General features: G+C 49.5%; 1 protein-coding gene across 1 annotated transcript; it reads left to right on the forward strand.

The window, feature by feature from the left end:
- The first annotated feature begins 723 nt into the window (after positions 1 to 723).
- On the forward strand, positions 724 to 22,989 carry MOGAT2 (monoacylglycerol O-acyltransferase 2). The gene is made up of 6 exons (XM_059821292.1): positions 724 to 817; positions 9,129 to 9,307; positions 19,134 to 19,338; positions 20,796 to 20,970; positions 21,130 to 21,329; positions 22,835 to 22,989. The coding sequence occupies exons 1-6, from the start codon at positions 724 to 726 to the stop codon at positions 22,987 to 22,989; spliced, it is 1,008 nt and encodes a 335-aa protein (XP_059677275.1).
- The last annotated feature ends 924 nt before the right edge of the window (positions 22,990 to 23,913 follow it).

Consider the following 23,913-nt stretch of genomic DNA (forward strand, 5'->3'; position numbering starts at 1 on the left):
GCAGAGATTCAGACTGTTCACCTGCTTGGAGGTAAAAATGCAAAAGGGAGGTACTATTTCCTTTCTCATACACCCACATAAACATGTGCAAGGATGCACATGGGCACTTGTCTGCCCCATGCATCCATCCATCCATCCATCTCCTGGCAGAGGCATGAGCTTGCTTGCATACCCCTGTGCCGGGCAGCGAAACACCCTTGCGTTGTTTGCCCACCTCCTTGGCTGAGGCTGAAACCCATCCACAACATATCACTTCCAAATACAGGTGACCTGCCAGTGCCTTGTCCCTTCTGCTTGTCCCTTCCTGCCATGCACAGGGTGGTTTGTAGGGGAATGGGGAAAATAAAGCCTGGCTCACACGCACAAATGCCTCATCCTCTCTGCGAACATCCAACTATTGCAAAATTTGAGAGGTAAAGGCGCTTGAAGGCAGGATTGGGTCCTGAAGGGAGTTTACTACCCAGATTTCGGTGGTAAAACCATGAAACCTTCACTGTCTAACCACACGGTGAGTCACACTGGCATAAAGTTGGTGACACCTCCCGGCAGTGTCCCTCTCCTCCCCATACGGGAGGGTGGCTGCGGGCAGCCACCACCGCCACTGTACATTGCACAATCCCCTATACTGTAAGACTGGGTAAATATTGACGGGCGACTTTGCACTTTGCATTCGCCACTTGTGGAGCTTCCTTCTCCTTTCGAGACGCGCATGCAGAGCCCAAGATGAAGATTGAGTTTGCTCCGCTCTCCGTGCCACTGCGGAGAAGGCTTCAGACGGCATCGGTGGTTCAATGGGTCTTCAGCTTCCTATGTCTGGGTAAGAGACATCTCCTTTTCCTTCTCCGAGAAGTCAGAGCAGCTTTTGCCCCAACCCCTTCTCTCCCCGACCCCAAGGAAGACCTGGGACTGAAGGTTTGGGACTAAAGGGAAGTGGCATTAAAGGCATCTTCTGGGAGCCTGCGGTGAATCCCAGGCCGTGTTAGGACAAGCGATTAGCAGCAGACGTTTCATTCGCATGTCTCTGTTTGTCTTACTGCAGGAAGAGCAGCGTGGGAGGCTCTGTCTCACTAAAGCAGTTCTTTTTTTTCCTTTTTTTTTCCTTTGGTTTCTTCTCGCCACCCGATCTGAACACGGTGGCACTAGGGAATTGCACGGCTGCGTGCCTGTGCATGGGAACATCTACGGGTCTTACACAGCAGCTAAACCCATGTGGGGTTTCAGTTTCTCCTGCTCTTTAGTTTTAGTGTTTTCCTGGTCTAAGGTGCTGCCCTGCCTAGTGTTAGTCATGAGAAATGGTCGTCCCATGCCTGAGGGATGGTACAATGGGAAGAGCATGAGGGACTCTGATTTGCAACCCTGGAAACAGACACCTCACTTTATGCAGATGCCCCTGCACCACACAAAAGAGTATTTTTACAGGAAAACTCAAGCAGGTTGGGGAAGAGACACATCAGCAAACTGGGACCCTGACCAGCTCACTACTGTGTGGAGGGCATCAGGTGCTGATGGAAATGAGACACATGCAGTTTTGGATAGGATGCACTAGGAAATAAGGAAATGGGAGACCCAGAGCCGGATTATCAGAGAGTGCAAACTGTCTGGGGCGATTTGCAGCCCATCAGGAGCCAAGCTGCAAGGTGACATCCTAGAGTTTGCTATTGTCATGCCAATTCTTAATCTCAGATGCGATCTGGGTAAAGCTTCTGCTTTATTGTGGCAGGATAGTTGTTGACTAGTCCCAATACACAGCAGCAGCAGATCTTTGTGTATATATGGGTCCTGGCACACAAGCATCTCCGAAACAATACCTGCAAAGAAAGCATAGGCTGTGCTTCAGAGCCTCATTAAGTTTCTGAGATGCCTCCATCCAAACTCTGCTACAGACCTGGGGCTGAATGGCCACTTCTGCACCAGTATCTGGTGGACTGGAGCACTGGGCCATACTGGTCCAGATGGTGTAGCTGTCTGGATGCTTCTTGGCATAGGTTTGGCCCTTGCTAAGTAACACTCTGTCAAACCATATGTTGGCACTGTCTGGACAATGGCAAAGGCCAGGGATCATTGCTGGTAGCCAGGATGGGTGAGGCTGCCCTTTACTGGAAGAGAATTAGCATCATGGACATGACTGGGCAATGCTGTTCACCCACTGGGTCAGCAAACAGGTCCTGAAGAGCTGCTTTGGAGAGGTGTAACCAGTGTGGCCCCTTGTGTTGCTCTGGGACAAACCTGAGGACATCCCTCTCCAGATGGAGGGGAAATCCCGGTGTGACAGTGGTGGCACAGCCAGCTGAGCTGCGCAAAGCATGGTTATGGCATGGCAGAGTGCAGGGCGCGTGGTGCCATCCCGTTCTTGTGTTATAAACCTTGGGTTCTTCCAGTGCAGAAGAGATCCCAGCTGTGATCAACCTTTCCCTGCACACTGGAGACCACCTTGCCGGAGGAGACATAGGCTTTGTTAACAGGGGAGGGGAGATCTGGCAAAAGCCATGCAGCTCTGCACCCATCTGACCAGAATGGGACATTCTGGGGTGCTCTGTAGCTCCATCCTTGCTCCTGTGCCTGATTTTCCTTCCATGGTGGCTGGATGGGATGGGACGTAGTAGAGATGTGGCTGCGACATTAACAAGGGATACAACAACACATCCCCATTCCCAGCATGCATGCAGCTGGGACTTATGGAGCTTTAACCGTGTTTTCCAGCAAACCAATTTGCACTGTAGGTTTTCCCTTTCTTGGTATCAGGTTCAAGCTGGCACTTGACTTTTCAGTGATGGAAATGACTGCTGGAGCCAGCGGAAAGCCAGGAAATGGGCAGGAGGGAGGAATCCTCCGCAGTTGCAGGGTGACTTGGAGCTGTTCGAAATGCAAGCTGCATTCCCTACCTCCTGCAGGGAAACACGGCTTGCTCTGAATGAGGATGAGACCCAAACCCACCCCTCCTCCATGGCTGGCCTTCCAGAGATTACTGTCCTTCCCTTGAACAGTTTTACTTTGATTTTGGTTTTTTCGTGATACAATCTGAAACCAAAAGCAGTTAAGAAATGCTGTAAGAAAGGCATTAGAAAGGTGATAACCAAACCTTGTGGAGCAATTCCATCTGGTTTGATTCATTTCGCAAAGTTTCTTTAAGCCTGGAGCTTTCCACCCCAAAGCTCCCAGTCTAACAACTGCGAAAGCGCGATGCTAAGGGATACCCTTCATTTCATCCCATGAGCTGCCAAGCACCCGGTGCAGCACTCAGTTATAACCCTCAGGCACAGAGATCAAGCCTTCGAGGGGCAGGATTTGCCTGCCAGCTGCTCCTTTCTCTCTGAGACAGGCTTGTGCTTCTGCTGCCAGAAAAGAGCCCCAGAAAACACACAGTCAGCCGCTGCCAGACGTTCGCACAGCCCTTTGGCTGGAGATCCCATCAGCCGCCGCTCGGGCAGCGTTGGTCGCAGGCAGCTGTTGCTATGGCTGTGCAAATGCATCCCCCAAGAAGCCAAGTACGGGGCGAGGGGCTCATTCATTCTCCACGGGGCGCTGGATGAGTGCGGCAGCTCGACCCCGGTGCTGGCAGGGAGCTCTGCTGCAGCACCTCTCGCAACAGGCAGGCATTGTCCGCGCTGCCGGTTTTCTTGAGGGTGCTCCTGGCAAGGGCACGGAGAGGAAAGATGCTGACAGCTGCTGGAAAGAGAGTGCACGGTGCAAAGATGGGATGCAGGGCATGGAGTGGGGACCCCAGTGCCTCCCCACTGCAGGATCCCAGTACTGACCAGTGCCCCCTCCTAATGCAGTGGAGCCAGGCTTCTGCAGGGCACCAAAACCAGCAGGCTGGTGCCCGAACCTGCTGCACCGCTTCCCGCTGCCTCTCTGATTCCCAGGCTCCATGGACATGGGCATGGGCATCCATCCAGACACACCATGCGGAAGCATTAGTGTGGGGCCAAACCCATTGAAACAAACCCCGTGCAGGGGCAGGAGACCTGCGCATGCCACCTCTGCAGATCCAGCGTCCGACACCCAGCCTTTGAACCCTCTCAATCAGCAGGGTTGGCTCAAAGGGCACGCGGTGCCAGCGTGAGTCAGGCCCCCTCGACAGCCAAGCATAGTCCACAGCCTGGGACAGCCTGGCCGGGCTCCAGGCTTGGCCGTGCCGAGGGGTACAGGATCTGTGCAGGCTGTCACTGTCAGGGACTCTAAACTGGCATTGGGGACCTCAGCAACGTGCATCTTGTAAACCCTCCTGACAACTGCAATACAAGTCTGACTCACTCCGGAGCTGCTGTGATGCCAAAAAATCTCTTTCCAGAGGTTGCTGATTTTCCTGTTTCAGGTTGAATGAGCAAATGCTGGCTTAGCAACAATGCTGGGCCCAGCAGCACTTTGATGGGACATGGTGCCTGTTTTGACTTGGCCAGAAAAGTCATCCATGTGCTTCTAGCCTGTGGTCACTTGGAGCCTGTAGCATATACGTGTGTGTTGTCTGTGATATGTCCATGTTTTCATCCACAGAGGGACTTGCAGCTCACAACAAAACTACTTAACACAAGATACCCACCAGCAAACACTTCATTTTTGCTTTGAGCTTCTTTGCAGGAGCCCAGCCGAGGAAGCCACTTGGCCTGTGAGGGGATCCAAGAAAGCCATCACATCCACATGGATGCGTCTTCTCTTTGCTGACTCCTGTACGGCCACAGAGATGTGGGGTGCTGGGTCCTGGAGCACGAAGAACTGCTTCAGGAGCACCCCTGGTCGACAGGCTGGGTGCAGACCTCGGTGGCCCGGTGGTCCAGGAACGTCTGGACCATGACTGCTTCACCCGCAGTCACACCTCACCATGGCCAACCACAAAGAAACCTCCCAGCATCTGGCCTGGCCAGAAAGTGTAAGATTTAGTGTCTGTGTGGAGTTTTCCTTCTTGCAAGGGCCCTTCGGTTTTGGTTTTAGTTTGAAGGGGTCTCTCTTCGCTTTCCATGGCAGAGTAGACAGCGGAACAGCTAATCTCAGCCCAGCCTAGGATTATCTGGCCATTTTCAGATAACTGAACTGATGTGATTGGAAAGACATGCATGATGCCCTTAGACCTCCTCTTGCAGCCCATGGTGATGTTTGCCTTGAAAAGGCTCTGTGTAAGGGCTTAAGCCATTTTGTAGCAATTTAGCATGTGCAGTTGGGCTACCTCGCAAAAGTCCAGACCTGCAGAGGGAGGAGATGAGGATCACGTCTGTCTGCAACCGCACCCCCAAACTGTTCCTCCTGAGTGTACAACCACTGCTTGAGAGATTGCAGCCTGAGGCTGGGAATCAAGGGGGTTTTGGGGGCAGAAAGGTAGAAGGTAGATGTTGTAGCCATGCTAGGGCTGAATACTAAAGGTAATTCTCCCCTCCTTTTCCTTAAAGAATAATGTAAAGGCAGCACCATGTTATAATCACATCCCATTGCCATTTGTGTGCCTGACTTGCCTGCAGTCCCCATCCTAGCTGGAGAGCTTGTTCCCATGGAGAGCTTGTCCAACCTGGGGGTTGGAACTGGATGGTCTTTAAGGTCCCTTCCAACCCAATCCATTCTATGACTCTAAGCTGGAGAGCTTGTCTGGCTTTGCAGAGCCTTGGCAGCCGGTGGAGTTCAAAGATGGGTTTCTAACGAACTGAGGACTTGCAGGTTTTCCCCATCCCCATCATGACATCTCTTCCAGTGGTGTTTCCAAGATCTGACAGCCCTTTGCGGGTTGCTTTGTGGGTGCAGCGGGTTGTACATAGGCTGGAGTTTGGCCCCAGGACGGAGATACCTGCTGAGGTTCCCTGGCCAAGAGCCTAATGCCATGTTCGTGATATCCTTTAAAGTGTTTGCCTGGCAGGTAGCCCAGAAAATGGCAGTTGTTTGTAGGAAAGCAGATGCTGAGGGAAATATGGCTCTCATCTGGGCAGCTCTGAAGTGGTCCCCAGTCCAGGGAGGGACAAGCAAGAAATGCTCGTCATTCCTCATTTTCCTCTTGGGATTCCACTCAAGGGAAGAAAGCAATGATTACAGGGAACAGCCTCACAGCAAGAAAATATTCCTGTTTTCCACCCATCTCTTCTGCCCTGTCCTGCAGAAAAGAAGCAGAAGGGGCAAGGAGGTGGCTTTACATTGTCCTTGCCTCTGGGACATGACCCGTGGAGGAAGGGGAGTGTGTGTTCCCCTCCAGTGTGGATTCAGGAAAGACTCGGGATTTGCAGGAACAAAAATAGATCTTGGCTTCTGGTGCATAGTCCCTCCCTCTAGCTCAAATGGATGCAGGATTTGGCCCTTTCTTGGGTGGAGTCTTATTTTGCAGCGGCTTGGAGAACAAGGAGACTCTGAGATGTGAAGAGTCACCTGTGTAACCTAGAAGAGGCCAGGTGGGTGCCAGCGAAGGGGCCCTGGAGCCAGGCTGAAGAACATGAAGTCCTGGGCAGCGGGACTGGTGGTGGACGCAGCCTGGGGACCTGACGTGGCTTTCAGGATGCAGCAATACAGCTCCATGGCAAATATCTTGCCACTGGTGGTCCAGAAAGTCTCAGTGTCTAACCAATGGGACCGCACTGCCTCTGCTGTGTTTTCATGGAAGAGTTTGAGGACATGACACACAGATGTCTGCAAGAAAGTTGGAAGTGGGACAGCAATCTCCCTTGATCCAAGCAACTACCGTGACTCCCCCTCACACACAGGCAGCAGTACCAAGTGACCCCTTCTCAGCAAAATACAGCCCATAAGTAATCATGTGTCTGGGATTGGTTTGGATGCAGACATTAGGATGTAACGGCACATTTTCTGGAACATCCCTGTCTCTTTGGTCCCATCCACAGCAACTTTCAGACTGAGGGTCCATTCTGGGACAGGAACGGGCTCCTTTCCCATAGCAACCAGGACACTGTAAGATTTTACAGGCACGAAATAAACCATCTTAAGATTAAGTGAATGTCACTATGTGCGAATTCTGCCCCGCAAAAGAAAAAGTCGAATTGCAAATGAATTGACGGAGAAATTAATAATTATATAATTGCAAGATAAAGCCTCACTTGGATGATAAGTGCATGGATTTGGACCAGAACAACTCCTTCATTTTGCAGAACGTACTTTGAGCTTTGCACGGTAAGATAAAAAGAGAATTAGTCATTGCACGGTAAGATAAAAAAAGAATTAGTCATTGCACAGTTTTGCAGCAGACCTGATGACCCGGCTCCCAGGTGCAGTAAAATTGCAACCTCCGCGTTGTTCCTCAAGCAGCGTTTATGTGTCATATGGACCCCGGAGCTTCGTTTCATGCTGGATGCTCTTTTCCTCAAGAGTTCTAAAGACTGCGTCTGTGGCACTTGAAACGACCGGGTCTGAGCAGTGGTTTCTTCTGACCTGGAGGATGCATTACAGGTTAGACCTGTTGCTCTGCAGAGAGCTGCAGTGTTTCCCCATGCACTGTATTAGTGCCTTCACATGTGCCTGTCTTGCTTTTCGCTTCAAATGCTGCTCGATGCAGTGTCTCTACCGATATGATGACATAAGATCCCATTTCAGCTTTAAGGAGGTTTTGGATCCTGCTAAATCATTGGGGTTTTTTCCCCATAGGAATTATCAGTACCATTATGCCAGTGTTTTAAAAAGGGGCAGGGATTTGTTTTTACAATCAAAGCTCTAGTATCAGGGTGACTTATCACAAAAAACCCCTACAAACCAGACCTACTTATTTATCCTTATCCTTATTTCTCCTTCCTACTTTCTTCTTTCTACTTATTAGCTGTAAAAGCAAACAGGAGGTACAAGGAGATCTCAGATGAGAGCATCATGCACCTCTTCTCTGATACGCCTTAGCTGAGGTGAGATGGAGAGGGCAGGTGCTAGGTGACTCCCAAAGATGAAAACCCAGGTCTCGGAGGATGAGGCATGGATGCATCTATCTCACTTCACAGCTGAAGCTGAACAGGGCATCTCCATCCTCATGTCCTTCAGCCCTGGGTGCCGGATCTGTGATGAAGACCCAGAGAAGAACAAAATATATAGCCCACCAAACATGATGTAACCCATGAGCCGGGGAAGGCAAAGCGCTTGGATGAATGGGGTATTCTTTTAGCCCAGTCTCCCCCTTCCCAGACAACATCAAGGCTTCCAGAGGGACAGATGGAGAGGACACAGCTCTTCCCAAGCACTTTTTAGGGCATCTGCTTTACCAGGTGGCAGGTTGGTGGCCATCAGGGCTTCCCAGTCTCTGTGCAGACAGGCAGCGTTGGGCTTGGGTGGGATCTGATGTACCAAGTGATGCTTGTTTGCATGCAGACTTTTCTTCCTCTGTTCCCATGCCAAAACACAGGGCATGAGGGAGGTGGGAGGTAGAGGGCAAAGCTGAGCACTGACTGGAAGCAGCTCAGAAAAGTCTTTAATGACTTGGGAACGTCCCAAGTCATTAATGTCTTAGGGAATGAAATAGAACATTCTTACAAAATCTGTGGTGACACCGAGTTGAAAGGACTGAAAATCCTCTAGAAGCCAGGATTAGAGTTGAGAGTGAACCCGAGAAGTGGAGGAAAAGGTCCAAAATCAATAAGAAAAAACTCAATAAAGAAGAAAATCTTATCTATGGGAAGATAAAAAATAAAAAATCCAAGACACAATTAAAATGGGGACTCGATAGCTCAGGACAAAGCTGTTGGGTACTGCGCAGACAGGGCATAGTACCCCGCTTTGCTGCTTTTGCAAAATGCCAGGTGTCATTAGGGGGTTATTGACAGGAGCTCTAGAGTAAAACACGGGCATTACCGTTGCAGAGGTCAGACTGGCTCCAGAGAAAAGCCAGACAGCAAGGGGATAGAGATCTGATCCATGAGGACCCTCTGGATGCAGTGAGGTCCATCAGTCTTGTGGGAAGAGGGGGACAAGGTGGCCTTTGGAGAAATAGGTGGTTGCTGCAAGGATGGTGCTTCGTTGCTCTCCAGGTTGCTGGGGCAGATAGGAAAGAAACCACCCCGCTTTGAATCCAAGGTGCCTTCACACTGATAAAATAATTCCACAACAAGCCCAGTGAAGGCTTGGGCTCCATCCCAGGTCCAAACAGACCGAGTCTCTTCAGGTGAATCATTCCTCTCCCAGTGCCCACCTAACCCAACTCCCAACTCACTGCCTGGCTTTTCTCTCAGGACAGTGCTGCACAGTTGCCTTCATCGTCCTCTTCTTCACCCGTTTTTGGCTGGTCAGTGCCCTCTACGCTACATGGTGGTTCATAGACAGGGAAAAACCCAGGAAGGGTGGGAGGCGGATCCATGCCATCCGGAACAGCGTCGTCTGGAGGTACATGAGGGACTATTTCCCCATCAAGGTAAGTGCCACTGATCCCATCGGCTCTTAGGACATTCAGGGACCAACTTTGTCCTTGGTGTTTGGAGGTGAGTCTGGGGCCAGCAGTCGTGGCATGGGGTGCTTGGAGGTCAGTGTTGAAGGACTGTCTTCCCAGCGCCCAGATTACTGCAAGACCCAGAAAAAATGTAGACCACCATTTTCACAACCGCATCCTTTAATCACCTGCCTTTTATGCACCCATTTAACCTCACTGCATTCCAGCAGTTAGGGAAATCTCCACTTCTCTGTTTTCCATTTCTATATTGCAACACTGCGGCTCTTCAGGTTGCTCAGCATTTACCCAGTGGACGCAGGGCCAAGTTCTGACCGAAATCCAAGAGGTCCTGGTGCCCTGCAAGGTCAGCACGCCCTTCTGCCGGGGAAGAGGCTGGATGGGTAAAGCTGGGTGCGCACTGGGCAGTCTCACAGAGTTGCTGTTCCCCTGAGAGGGACTTCTGTGACATCTCCAGATTTACTTTAATGCACGTGGCAGGCCTTTGCCCTTACTTTTTATCTGGTATCCCTTTGGCATGGCGTGAATGTATGGGCCAGCACAAAGTCCTGTCTCAGAGCCATCACAAGTCGGTACAAATCTGAGCAATGCAGCAGAAGACTTCATGGGCCATGCAAGGGAGTGAGTTTCTAGGGTAGGCCAAGCTGTGGGAATTTGTAAGATAATTCCTTTAATGAAACTTTGCCTGTTGAGGGAACTCATGTGGGATATGGACAGCTGTGCCTCATGGTTAGAGACAGCCTGGAGTCAGGAGCCGGGTGCTGCAGTCCATGTAAAATGAAATGAGGAACCCAAAAAGCCAAAGGACTCATCAGTGCAAAGGAAAAACAAAAGCCCAGGTTGAGAGTCCGTCCTGCATAGAGTAGGGCCTGGGATAAAGGTTAGGGGGAGCTGGAGCAAAGAGAGGACCAGAGATGACGTGCCTGAGGTCACACATCAGGTTTGCTGCTGAACCAGAAATAAGAACCAGCTCTTTCAAATCCCAGCCCTTTCCTCAGTTTGTCAGGGAGAAAAAACCCACACATCCCCAATAAAATACACCCAAACTTTTCAAGGTCCTGGAGTGCAGACTGCAAGATTGGTACGGAAGGAGATTAATTTAGAGCAGAAGTCAGAGCTGGGCAAAAAATGAGAAGATGAGGTCTGTCTGGATCTCTCCTACCATTTCTGAGTGGATCTTATGTGCACTCAGATGGGCACATCTGCCCCTAAAATGATGGTGCCTAAAATATATCTTCTGATGTCACATCATCCCCTTTTGCAGGCCACAGCTCAGTACAACATTGACCCCAGTGCTGCAGGTAAAATGGGGGCTTTGCCAAGCCACAACCTGGTGACACAGACAGTGTGCCCCAGCAAAAGTTGCTCCTTTTCATCAGAGTGGAAACATCCCTTGATATCAAGGCGAACTGCCTTGACTGCAACACCATGGATATACGTAGACCTGCCTGTAAAGGTACCACCTCCAGGATACTCCAAAAGCAAATGTTGCACCAGGAAAATCGGAGCTTTTTGATTTCCCCTCATTTCCCCCTCCCCTCATTTCAATTTTCATCTCATCCCAATATGCCTCTTGGTAAAGGTGAAGGAGCAAAGGGCAGCGTTGTCTGTGGCCGTGTCTGATCAGTGCAATACAGCACTGTGCAATCTGGAATTGCCTCTCACCGGACCTGGGTGCAACTGGTAGAGATAGATGTTCTGGGTTGAACCAGGCCGTCACTCTCCCTTTCCACTGCTGTGGACATTTCAAGTAAATCTACTTAATTTTGTGCTGGAAGTTGGCGTATGCCAGCCAAAATTCCCGTGTCTCAGCTGGGTGAACTGCATCTCCCTTAGCCTTTGCAGGACCATCCATGAGAGTAAGTCTACCTCTACCTCAATGTGTCCTACTGCCATTGAGTTTCTTTGCTCAAAGGCATAGCAGAAAGTGATGCTGAGGACCCGCAGTGAGTTATTTTATGGCTAATCTCAGAGCTTAACTTGTGATTTAAGGGCTTCTGGATGAACTTCAAAGCAAGGCCCCAAAAGGTGTATCATAATCTTCTGGGGAGGAGTGGGAACACATCCCAGGAAAGCTCATGGTGAGTTTTACCATAAGGGACAGGTAATATTTCATGACGTTTAATAAGAAACACCAAAGGGGTTGCCAATAAATTATTCTCAAGGTTGCCTTAGAAAACGCTAGAATTGCCATGAGCTATTTATGTGGCTGTAATGATTATATGCAATATATATTCTGTAAATTATTTGTGGCCGTAAGCTGCCACTCAGGCAACGTCGCACCAACCTTTCTGCTAAAACATAACTGCCAGTGACACCTCTTCTCCTGTCCCTTTGTAAGGCCTTAGAAACCCCCTCCTGAACACCACACTGCATTGTCCGTCTGTCCTTCCCTCCCTGGGTGCCACTGCCAGGCGGGGAGGACCTGGTAGGAGGACCAGTAAGACCAGTAGATGGAGCATGACTACTGGGTTTGGCCACAGATCACTGGGTGAAAGGCAGGGAGGGTTCGATGGAGCCTTTTTCCCCGCTGGTCTGGGGGAAGTCAGAGGGGGCTCTGCAAAAGGGTGGCGGAAAACAAAAATATAGTAAAAAGAGTATTATAACCAAGCAAAATATTTTCTCAGTCTTCCACACTTTGTTTGCTCAAGGACTTTCTAGGCCAGAATATAGCATTTAACAGCCCTTGCTGAATGTATCTGTTACCTTTTGTCACTAGAAGAGCATGGAACAATGCTTGGCATCCCCAGCATCCCGCAGCAAGGAGCTCCCCAGGTGAACCCACACAGTGTGAAGACCTCCCTGCTCGTTTCACTGGAAACTCTCTGGTTAGCCCATGCAAATCCTGTCCTACCTACCCATACCACTCCTGGTTTTATACTCTGTTATATCTCCCATCCGCCAGCTTTTTTCCCACTTAAAAATGCTAAATGTTTTTGCTTCCTTGCAAGGAAGGCATTTCATTTCATACCACTGAGCATGAGCCGATGTGTTCCTAGCAGCATGGAAGTTAAGCATCGTAACTATTGCTTTTACCATCCTGTATGTTGCTTTCACGAGGAGCTGAGCTGTGCTTTTGGTCTGAGCACGCACAGCTGGATGCACCCATGGACATCTCACTCGGCCAAAGCCTCAGCCAGAACAGGGGCACAAGGGGAGTGGGATGTGGGGAGATGGACGGCTGGACACCCAGCACCCCCGAGGACCCTATTTGTGTGTAGATTGAATTCGTGCAGCCCTGGAGAATTAGTCATTCTGGGAGGATTAAAAGTAGCTCCTAATCCTCCCAGATCCTGGCAGCAAACTTAGCGTGGCCAAGCATCAGTGTCTGGAGGCAGAAGAGCTGCCTGTTATTTCATTGTAGGAAGCGACTTTAAATGCTGCCTTTAAAGGATCCCTGGGCATGTTTGCAGCTGAGGAAGCAAAGAGAAGTTCGGATGAGCATCTGTTTTTCTGGGGAGCTGCAGTGAGTGTCTGGCATGTAGGAGCGTGCAGGCTCCGCGCCATGCCTCCGCAGCGCATGCAAGGAGCACCCTCTGCCGATATCACCCTTGCACAAGTACCGCTTTGCCGCTTGGTTTTTTTTTCCCCTTGGAGCTGATGTATTTTAGTTAGGGGTGTGGGAGCTATAGGCCAGGCAGGACCTGAATGAGTTTGGGTGATTTTAAAGGGGGGATGAGAAAAAAAGCACTGAGAATCCAAGGGGGTGTCCAGTGCATTGCCCAGGAAAGTTATTTCTGCTTCGCTCCCCTGTATTTTAACCCTGTTCTAGTCCTTCTTTTTTTATATACCCTCATGATAGGCCTGCAATACATGGCTGAGCTCAGCTTGGTCTTAAAAGTGGGGAAAATATACCAAAAGGTGCAAAATGAATCTCTTTGGGGCAGGCTACAGTTGAACAGATATCCAGTGATTCCTGCTGTGGGTTGATACTGCCTCCAGAGACATTTTGGATACCTTGTGCTGCTCTACCTATGATCTATTCAATAAGAAGTCAATAATCCGTCCACCACTGCCAGGTCTCTGCCCAAACCATTATCTCCATTCGCACAGTCCCTTCCCCATCATTTATCAGCGCGTCTTTATTATGAAGGATACACTCAGCATTACAGTAAAAACAGATTTCTCCAACACACGGCCCAGCAAAAGCACATCTTCACTGCTGCTTCTCCCCAGCCCCATCCGCTCCCACCACTGTAAGGCTGCTGTCACCAACCTCCCTCATACAGACAAGGTGCTTTGGTAACCTCAGCTGAGGAGCACCATGGACATGCAAAAGGTGAGGACGGGCATGAAATGGGGAAAGCACAAGCTTGATAAGATCCAACTCTACTGCAGTCCTCAAACAGAAGTCACTGTCTTTCTTGCTGACTATAAATTGGGGCTGGATGCTTAGCTTAGACAAGACATTTCACCTTTAGATCACACAACCTGGGTTACAAGTTAAATCTAGCAGCAGGAAGCTGAAATTAAGGTCTTAGAGGGACAAATCTTGTCTTCGGGTGCTGTCATCATTCAGAGCCAGCCCAGCAGGCACCATCTTACCAGCTTTATTCAGGGTAGCCTGAAAAGTGCCTGCTATGTGGAGAAGGTCCCTGTGGTCTTCATTGCACTGTTTTCCCCTTGTGAAGAGCCACAGGACATTTCTTACTAGCCTTGGGGTTCTCTAAGTGCCAGCTGGACCTCATTATCTATAGCAACTGGCAGAGTCCCAACCTCTGTCATTGTGCTTGGGGACTTGCTGGTGTTTTTGGGTTTTTTTTGTTAGCGTAACCAAGTTATTGGAGAATTAGTTGACCCCTAGGAGCTGTGATTTGGGATGGCTCCATCCCATAGCTCATTCATTCTCACAATTGCATAAACCATGACGGGGGTTATTTGAGTGTGTTGCAGTTCTGGGGAAGTGCAAGGCGTTGCAAAGAGGACAGCCCAAGTTTGTGTGAACCAAGCCCTGCCAGGAATGTTTTCTGTCTTTTCATAGAAGAGTGGTATTATTTGTAACTGGGGATTTTGTGTCATGGCCCATGACGTTAAATATCATTTCTGATTTCCAGCAGTCTTGGCAGTTCACTTAGCTTCCTTCTGTTGGCTGGAGGAGAGAAGAGGGACTGTTAGGGCAAAAGCAAGACATGGCCCAAAGCCACCTCTCTCTCCTTTTCTGGGGAACTTCTCTGTCCCATGTCTTGGCCCTCTCTTCTCTGCCCTCAGGTGACCTCAAGTAAGAGAGAGGCCACCACCAAGGTCAGGTCCACCGGAGAACTGTGTCCCACCATCTGCACTGCCAAGCACCATGCTAAGCCATTGGATAAGGGAGGTCCTACAAGCCCCCAAAAGCAGCATCACACAAGAACACGGGAAGACTAGGGTGTTTTGGAGCTGCCATCCTTATCCAGCTTTGGGAGTGAGGGTGATGAAATCCCATCCTAACTCAATTTAAACCCACCTGGCTGGTCAGACTCCCCGATTCTTGCTGCAAACACAGCTCTGACCTGGCATTGTGGCACTTGGAGAAAATCCCAGTGCCCAAAGACCTCTTCCTCCAGCTGTCCCTCTCGGACTCTCACCATTGCTGGGACCTAAAACGCATCTTCCTTGGCAGCTGCTTGCAGTACTCAGATATTTGCCCTTCCATTCGTCTCCCATCCAGACACCCTTGGGTGGGCTACCTGCTTCTCTTCACCTTGGCACAATTTCTCCTTCTTTGGATCTGGCTGGGTTTCTGGATTTCTCTACTGGGTTTCATCCCATGGAGAATCTGGCTGCATGTTTCGTCCTGCAAGAGATGCTCTTTGGAGGTGCCTGGGTGGACAGCAAGGGACCTGAGGATTTGCTTAGGACAAAGTTGAAAGGAGGTTTATCCTACTTAAGAGCAGATTAATGAACATAAAATCCTTGGAAACAGAATTTGGGGCCAGAGAAGGATAGAAATACAGCAGCAATTCAATTTGGGAGACTTTAAATGAAGAAGGTACAAGCTTGCTGACCAGCTTTCCTGACCACATCCTCCTCTGCTCTGCGAATGGCTGTGGGAGTAATGCCATGCTAATCCCTGTCTCCTACACCACGTTCATCCATCCCTAAGGATGCGATGTCATGGCATGTCAGTGCTCTCCCTGACTACGTGTCCCCCGGCATGGCAAGCACCATGCAGTTCCCACACTCATCTCCACTTGACTTGATGTAATTCCTCACTTAACAACTTTTTAATCCCTTCAGCCCTGCAAACAATGCTGGTTGGGGGCCTGGGTATCGCTTCATCTCCAGGGCATGCTGGAGCACCCAGCCCTCCAACCCTTTGGACTCAGGGAGAATTTTACTTTCCTCAAACCTTAGTGCACCAGCCTTACACAGGGAATCACCCATCCTCCCTCTTCCTGTGGTTTGGGGCAGGACAGCCCAGTCTGCAGAGGACAACCAGGAAACCCCAACCACACCTTGAGGGGTGAATTAAAGCAGGCTCGTTAAACCAGTGCTGAACTCCTGTGCTGATACAGTCGCTCAGAAGCCCTAATTCCAATTAGCTTAATTCCACTCCAAAATGAATTAAAACCAAAACAAAACAAATACCAAATGAAGGCCACTTTAATTCCAGCTAAGAGCATCTACTTGGGATGTTAATACGTTTTAACTAATCCAGTTTAAAATTAATTTGGATTCATTTGCTTGAGGTCCTCGCCAGTACGTGGGCCCTTATCAGAGCTCCTGAAAGTCTACGTATGCATTTCCCTAACACAGCTGACAGTGCATGGAGCAGGTCTCACTATGTCTCTGTGAGAGCTGGGGGAATTGGGGCAGGGTTTCACCCATGTCTTGGACCCACATTTGAGTAGACAGAGTAAAGCGGAGTTTCAGTTACGGAATAATCACTGTGAGCACTGAACAACTGTAACTATCAAAATATTTCTCCACGAAGGAGAAGCATTAAGGCTTCAGCCTTCAAAACACAGATTTAAGTTCATTTGTTGGGAAGATCAAGATCACCCCAGATCGGGGATCTGGAAGGACTCATAACACCTTTGACAAAGGGTCATGACTGCTGTCAGCAGACAAGAAAGAAGCCAGCATCCCAACCACACCAAGGAGAAGCTTGGGGAAGCCAGCAAACACATGGCTCAGTTTGGAGAGCACAACCCTGAGCTGATAACAGCTCTTTGCCTTTGGACCATAGGTCATATACATCAGTTTGGCATCCCTCAGAAACCTCTGAGATGAGAAACTGCTCTTGTCTTACCAAGAAAACTTCAAGTCAAGCACTTCTTTCACTTAGATGTTTACTCACAGACCGGCTTGGCTGGACCCTTAACTCCTTTGACAATTATTAAAAGTTCAACTCACCCAGAAAGACCAGAGCAGCAGATGCCATCCGGTGGGTGTGGAAATGACAACCTGGCCAAGGCAGGAGCGTGGAGAGTCCCACCCCCCTGCACCTCAACCCCGAGCCCCGTTAAGCACTTTGGGGCTGTAGAGTAGGAGAGAGCTGGGCTGGGCTGAGTCAGGTATTAACTTTCCTGGCAGTTTGGGAACAGGGATTGACCTCTGGCAGGAGGAGAGGAAAGAGGCGAATAAACAGTGAGAACAATCTAGATGGGAGGATCAAGTTTCTGTGTTAAAGAGTTTCCAGAAGGAGAGGGTGGTTTAGAGTCCAGGGGCCTGACCTACGGCGTAAGAGACTTTGCCCAAGTCTCTTCTCTGCTACAGATTTCCTTCTTAGTCTTGTATAAGCTCTTTGGTTTCTTTGTAAGTTCTGGCCAAATCGTCCAAATGTGAGCAGCCACTGTGACAAAAGGGGACCTTCTCTCTCCTCCTTTGCTTATGCCCTGGAAGGAGACCAGTCTACAAATCCGAAAGAGACAAATAATTCAACTAAGTAAGTCACTCCCTCCCCTTTCATTGGTGTAAGGACCAAGGCAGCAACTGGATGTCTCCTAGGGAGCGTTTTTAAGGATGTGTGGTGTCTTAGCACAGGTGAACTCTCCTGTTGAAGCAGTTTGCATGGCTCAGCAGATACCCTGAATTCGGCTCTTCATTAGCAAGGAGGATGGTGTGACCTTGGGGTGCAGCCAGGCGTTGAGCCTGCTGTCACCCCCCGCCTTCTTGCTGCCCCCTCCACACACAAATGGAGATTTAGTGGTTTCCAACACACCCGAGCATCTCGCCTCCCTGCTTATAAATCACGCAGAGATGAAAGGCTGTTTGGAAGCTGAAGATGAATGCACAAAACATTGATGCAAGCTGAGATTACTCAAAAATGAGCAAATGGTGGCAGGGGCCTTGGGCACTTAGTAATTCAGCCATCTGTCCCTCTTCCTGCCTAGGCACCTCGGCACCTGGGCAGCGGTGGGACTCTTGTTTGTCCGTTCCTCTCATTAGGAGCAGGCGCTTGAATGGGCACATGTGTACAGTCAACAGAGCCTTAGGACAGATGGGAAATTAGCCACGATGTAAGAAAGTAAAATACATCCTCATGATTAACCTGCAGTTCTGGCTGCTTCTAGGAAAACACGTGCACCGTTAGCTGCTCCCCGAGTGCGGATGGAACCCGGGTACTTGGAGGGGCAACGCGTCAAAATGCACCGGGCTTTGGTTCTTCTCGAGCACAAGTGCCTTTGAGCTGTTTGGAAATTCATGGTGGCTCTGTGGTGGCTAACCTTGGAAAGGTTCATCCTTCCCCGGTGCTGTGAGCACCCTCGGCACCCACAGAAAGGGTGCAGAGGCATCAGCGTTCAGTTTTGACTGCTTCAGCCTGGGTTATGCACGTGCTGGCTGATGTTGGCATGGCAGGGTCTTCTCGACAGCATAGCTGGAGGGTGGGTTTGTCACACCAGCCTGTCTCCTCTGCAAGTCCATAGCAAGTGTAACCCGCAGAGTCCAAACCCTGGTTGTCCCTTATCTCCCTTTAATCGTCCCCACTTCTGCTGTGGCACCCATTCTCCCATGTAGCCTCTCCCAGGCTACAAACCCACTTCCAGATTATCTCAGCTAGCTGCTTAGCCAGCCCTCATAGCCATGTGCTGCACTCTATCTGCAATCCATGCTGTCCATCTCTAAAGGCTGGACATGGGCATTCCCCATTCCCTCCTCCTGGTAAAATTGCAGCAACCTTGGGCAGACGTCCATTGCTTTTTGGTGGATTCATGGATTACCTGGGCACCTAACACAGGCACAAGCGACTGGGTTCTTCCCAATGGAAAGAAAACCATCAGCTTGTTCTCTGTTAGATGCCTGGGAGCTGGATCTCACCCTATCAGGTATGAAAGCATCCTTGAACCACCTGACACGTACTTCAGGGCAGGACAAACCTTGGGTCCACACCATGTTGTTGAGCAGGGACGTGTCCCTGCGCCAGGGAGCAGCTTTACATGGATCATTACCAGAGTGATTCCACACTCCCTTTGGTGTTCTGGTTGTGGGATGGAGGGGGGAGCAGGAAATAATCACCCTTTTCTCAATTTTTACCTTTTTTTCCCATACTAGAAAATGTATTGGAGGACATTTTAAACAAAGTAGGTTCCTAACAGCACCTAGGCCAGCTCAAGGCAACATGAGGAACTGTGCCATTGGAAATGTCATTTTGGGCCGATGGGTGGGAGGAGGTGGAAATACAGGCAACGAAATACATCTCAGTGATGAGATGATTGAGTTGTTCCAGTTGACCTTTCCCAACAGAAGGCAGGGCGGGTGCCAGGGACCCCCCTCCGGGAATCTCCTGTCTCCTCTCCATCGCCAATGCTCCATTCCCCCAAGGTGACAGCACTAACTCCTGGCCCCTTTTTGGCTCCATCCCTGTGTCCAGCTGGTGAAGACGGCGGACCTGGACCCTAGGCAGAACTACCTGATGGGATTTCATCCCCACGGGATCCTGGCAGCAGGAGCCTTTCTCAATTTCTGCACAGAGGCATCGGGCTTTTCCACGCTCTTCCCAGGTATCACCCCACACCTGATGATGCTCTCCCTCTGGTTTCGCATCCCCTTCTTAAGGGACTGCCTGATGAGTGGAGGTAAGCAGGGCGGCAGCACGGGCAAGCAGTGGGATGGGTGGGTGAGTCGGATGCTTTTTTGGGGAGCGGAAAGTGAAGACACCAGGGGGAGCTTGGGAAGAGGAGTCAAGGGTCTGTTTGTCCCCATCTGTGGCTGATCTGGTCCCATGCATGGACACAGCTACTGGAGATGGCACCCAAAAACTGTCTGAAGTTAAAAATTGCCCTCTTAGCTCTTATCTCTGTTGTTCAACTTCATAAATCGCCTCTGAGCTCGGGGCATCACTGTACCAGGCGCTGTGTAACAGCAAAACACAGAGCAGATCATGAGCAGAAATGCTGAGACCAGCAGGACAGGGAGGTCCTATATTTCTTTCTTACCATGCAAATAACATTCAGGCTTGAAATTGTGGTTGCCACTGAAAGAAGGAGAAAACCTATTTTTCCGAAGCTGCTGGGGAGAGAGGATGCAAATAGCAGCTCATGCTGTTGCAAAACCGCATGGCAGGAGAGGAAGAAGAAATGAGAAGGAATAGTTAAAAAAATAAATGGAGAGAGGGGAAAAGGACTCTGGAGAGATTTCTGGAGACCGGGAGGAGATGACATCCATCTCTCACTGGTGGGCTTGGGGAACGGCCGCTTCTCCAACTGAATGGGCTAATGTCGTAGGCAGGATTCAATAGACTAAATATAGGCATCCAGGTCTGTCTGAGATACCCCAGGGCATTCATCACCCTGTTTTCCACATAAACTCTGGCTTCTGCTGCTGAAAAAATATTTACACGGAGAGCGAGGAATCATAACAGCAAGATAGGAGAGAGTTATGACCCAGGCGAAAGAGGGTTTAATTGCTGTAATGTGGGAGTTCGGTGCATAGATAATTTTCAGGTCGATTGCATCCATTTGACAAAGAGATTTTAATTTGCAAATTATTTCAGCCCCTGAGACAAGGATTTATTTAAAAAATCAAAACAATGTTGCTTTGTCATTTCTGAATTAAAGATTTCTAACTTTTTCAAGTAAGTAACATCCAGGGGCCAAGTTCCACATTAAATTCCACTTTAAATTAGCAGCATCCACTGAAATTCGTGTGTGTTTTGACCTAAAGCAAATGTTTCACTACCTCTGGAATGATTCAGGATTGGACACGGTTTCATTTGACAAAAAAAAGAAACAGATTTTCCCTGGGGCTTAAGTGCAGCTAGTTCTCAGTTTACTTTTTTCGTGATTTTTTTCTCCGTTTCTCTCTTCTGGGCCAGATAGCAAAGGGATAATTGTATATTCACACAGCAGAGCTATGTATGAATCCAGCACCTTTCAGGAGAGCTGGGCTGAGATTGCCAAAGTGTAGGAAAACTCTGAAAATAAAGTGCCGAGCACCCCTCTGGAGCTGAATAATGGGGGAAAAAGGTGCAGAGCAAACCACAGTCGTGTGGGTTTTACAGATGCCCGTTTTTTTCTTCCTCTCTGGCCTCCAGGGCTTGTCTCTTCTGACAAGGAGAGTGCATCCTATGTTCTGCAGAGGCCAGAGGGTGGGAACATGCTGGCCATCATCGTCGGCGGGGCTCAGGAGGCGCTGGATGCCCGGCCAGGGTCCTGCACCTTGCTGCTGAAGAATAGGAAGGGATTTGTCCGCCTGGCCATCGAGCATGGGTGATGCATGGGATGAAGTCAAGGGGCGCTTGGGGAGGGATGCTCCGGTCTGTGGCTGGTTAATAGGGTGTTCCTGCTGATTTTGCAGAGGGGGTGAAGGTGTTTTGGGGTGGGCTTTGCTAATCTTCATGCCCCTACATTGTGTTTGAATCCCTGCAGCACCCCGCTGGTCCCCATCTTTTCCTTTGGGGAGAACGACCTCTTCGAGCAGGTGAGAAACCCCAAGGGCTCCTGGCTGCGGCAGCTCCAGCACCGGCTCCAGCAGATCATGGGCATCTCCCTTCCCCTCTTCCACGCGCGAGGCATCTTCCAGTACAGCTTCGGGCTGGTACCTTACCGGCGGCCCATCTGCACCGTGGGTAAGTAAGTCCTTCCTCCGCATGCCGGAACGACGCCGGCCACACTCAGCCTGGTCAAAGAGGGGGACCAGGGACAGTCCCTGGGTTGTGTCATCCTCCTGCCGTGCTGGAGCATCATGCTAGAGAGCATGAGCTGTGGTGGGCTAGAAACATGCTGGCAAAGGAACATCCCCAACTGCTCACGTGTCACGCTGGTTTGGGACTCTGGCTTGGTCTTATGGCAGAGCCCAGGTCTGGGCTGAGAAAGCCCCAGAGCAAAAATAGCCACCCCATCATGCCGGTGGGATGCAGCCAACCCCAACCCCAGCGCAACCCATGGTATGAACTACTGCAATAGTGTTGGGTTAAAGCCAATTTCACAAACACAAGTAGGACAACACCTACGCAGTTTGCAGGTTTGCTCAGTGTCCCATGCAGACAGCCACAAAACCCAACCTATTTGCACACGAACAAGTCACACTGTTTCGACCTGAAACCATGCCCATGGGAGGCAAAATTTCAATAAAGTCTTTGGTTTTGAAGAAGTTTCGCTTGGTTTCAACAACTCCATGCTTGGCCCACCGGCGTGACTGATGCTCTGTGAATTAGTCTAATTAAAGAGGCTGTTTGGAAAGGTCAGAGCTCACCCCACTGATTAGGTTTGACAGTCAGCAATGACTTCTAATTGTTTTACAACCTGTTTGGATTGTCTCAATGGTTTTATGAGCTGTGCAGTATCACAAGGGCTCTTCATTAGTCCGATGAGGAGCGGCTTTACACGATGATGAAACCTTCCACCACTTGACAAACACGATTTGAGTAAGAGACCAGAGCAAGGGAGGTATCTCATGGTCATCCCTGTCCCCTGCAGGCACCTGGTCCTGCTGCTGGTGGCTCTGGGAGATGCGAAGGGGCTTCTTCCAGCACTGGGAATCAAATTAATTAAATTTGCCCTTGAAAAAATCATGACTTTCTGAAGATAAGTGGGTACTTTTTGTTCCTAGTAAAAGTGAGATGTTTTACTGAGGCTTTGATCTGAGCAAAGTGGAAGCACCCTAATCACTAGTGTATTTAGATAGTCTTGGGCTCCCCCGTGCCTCAGTTTCCCCATTTGCAATGCAGATTCCCAGGTCCGTGTGGGAACAGCTTGGAAACCCCAATGCAAATATTAGGATGATGTTGTCTTTACCTGCAGCACATCTGAGATGTTAGGAACAGCTATAGGGACTGCATTGGGATACTGTACTTTTTACTTCAAAGAGCTACACAGCGGGTCTTTGGCATTAACCAACTTTGCAGATGGGGAAACTGAGGCAAGGAGTGATGTGACTTAGGAGGCCAGGATCTGAACCTCCATCTCCCTACCTCCTTGGCTGTGCTGCTTCCCAAACCCCAGGACATGACTGGTGACATCGATCCGTCCACTGCATCCTTGGAGAGGTGGACCCCAGCTCAGTGCTAATATGTGCAAAGTGTCCAGAGGGACCTGACACTGGCTCCTCCTAATGCCTGTGCTTGTTTTCCAGTTGGGAAACCAATTCCAGTGCAGAGGAAGTGCAGACCCTCCGAGGAAGAAGTTGATCAAGTCCATCAGAAATACCTAAACGAATTGTGCAAGCTCTTTGAAGAGCACAAAGCTAAATATAACGTTCCGGAAGACAAACACCTGGAATTTATATAGAGCTCCTCAAGCAAGGTGAAACCATGGAGATCAAGCTCCAAGTTTTCCCCTCTCTCTGGAACTATTTCACAACCTCACCTTAGTCACAGTTAACATATGGTCCATACAGCGTAGGGAGAAGGACTTGATTTTCCCAGCATTTGCATGGGTGTCGGGACAGAGTTTTCATTTTTCCTCCCTTTAGGACACATAAAAGATATAAAGAAGGAAAAAAAAAAACCATCTGACCAACCCAGCACTGTTGAAACTCCCCAACAGAAAACTCACACTTCCAGTCTGTGTTGGAAACCAGTTTTTCAAGATATTTCCAGGCAGAGATGAATTATTGAAAGTTTCCTTTGCATTCAGAAATGGGATGATAAGCCATAATTTCTGCTGAATGCATATGTTTTTTAAAATATAATTTGTCTAGATCAACAAACGATCATTGTTTGCTTGGTGCTTGTCGTGTCTTTAATTGCTCTGGGCTCTTTTCTTCTCACCTGAAACACAGTTCATCAGAAAACTCATACTCCCTTGGCAGCAACACAATGCCGTACCCCAGTGGGTGAAAGAAATAAAACCTTCATAAAGGGCAAGGGCTCATCCAGAGGGTTCGCCCTACCTGGGCTCTGGGAGTCCTGCTTTAATTTTATTAATTTAAGCCCAGACACCCCCGCATGGGAACGCCTTGGACCAGTCCCCAGCTATAGCAGCACTGTCACTGCGCATTTCATTTTACAAACAAGGCCGTTTCCTAAGGAGAGAGCATGGCCAGGAGATGAGAGAAGGGAGAAGTGATTTGGGACAGGAAATATGGCTCATAAAGCCACGCTTGGCAGGTGATCAAGGTTTTAAATAGCTGCTTCTTATTGATATCCAGAACTTTATTAAACTCTGTACTTAATGGGATTTCACAACGTGGAAGTTTTAGGTGGCAGGAAG

This window comes from Gavia stellata, chromosome 1 (genome assembly GCF_030936135.1).
Source record: "Gavia stellata isolate bGavSte3 chromosome 1, bGavSte3.hap2, whole genome shotgun sequence".
NCBI lineage: Eukaryota > Metazoa > Chordata > Aves > Gaviiformes > Gaviidae > Gavia > Gavia stellata.

Bases quoted from the DNA above. Each gene is read 5' to 3' on its own strand.
- MOGAT2 (XM_059821292.1), top strand. From the start codon at position 724: ATGAAGATTGAGTTTGCTCCGCTCTCCGTGCCACTGCGGAGAAGGCTT. The intron at 9,308-19,133 runs GTAAGTGCCACT...CCCTGTGTCCAG, and splicing joins GGGACTATTTCCCCATCAAG to CTGGTGAAGACGGCGGACCT. The intron at 19,339-20,795 runs GTAAGCAGGGCG...TCTGGCCTCCAG, and splicing joins GGACTGCCTGATGAGTGGAG to GGCTTGTCTCTTCTGACAAG.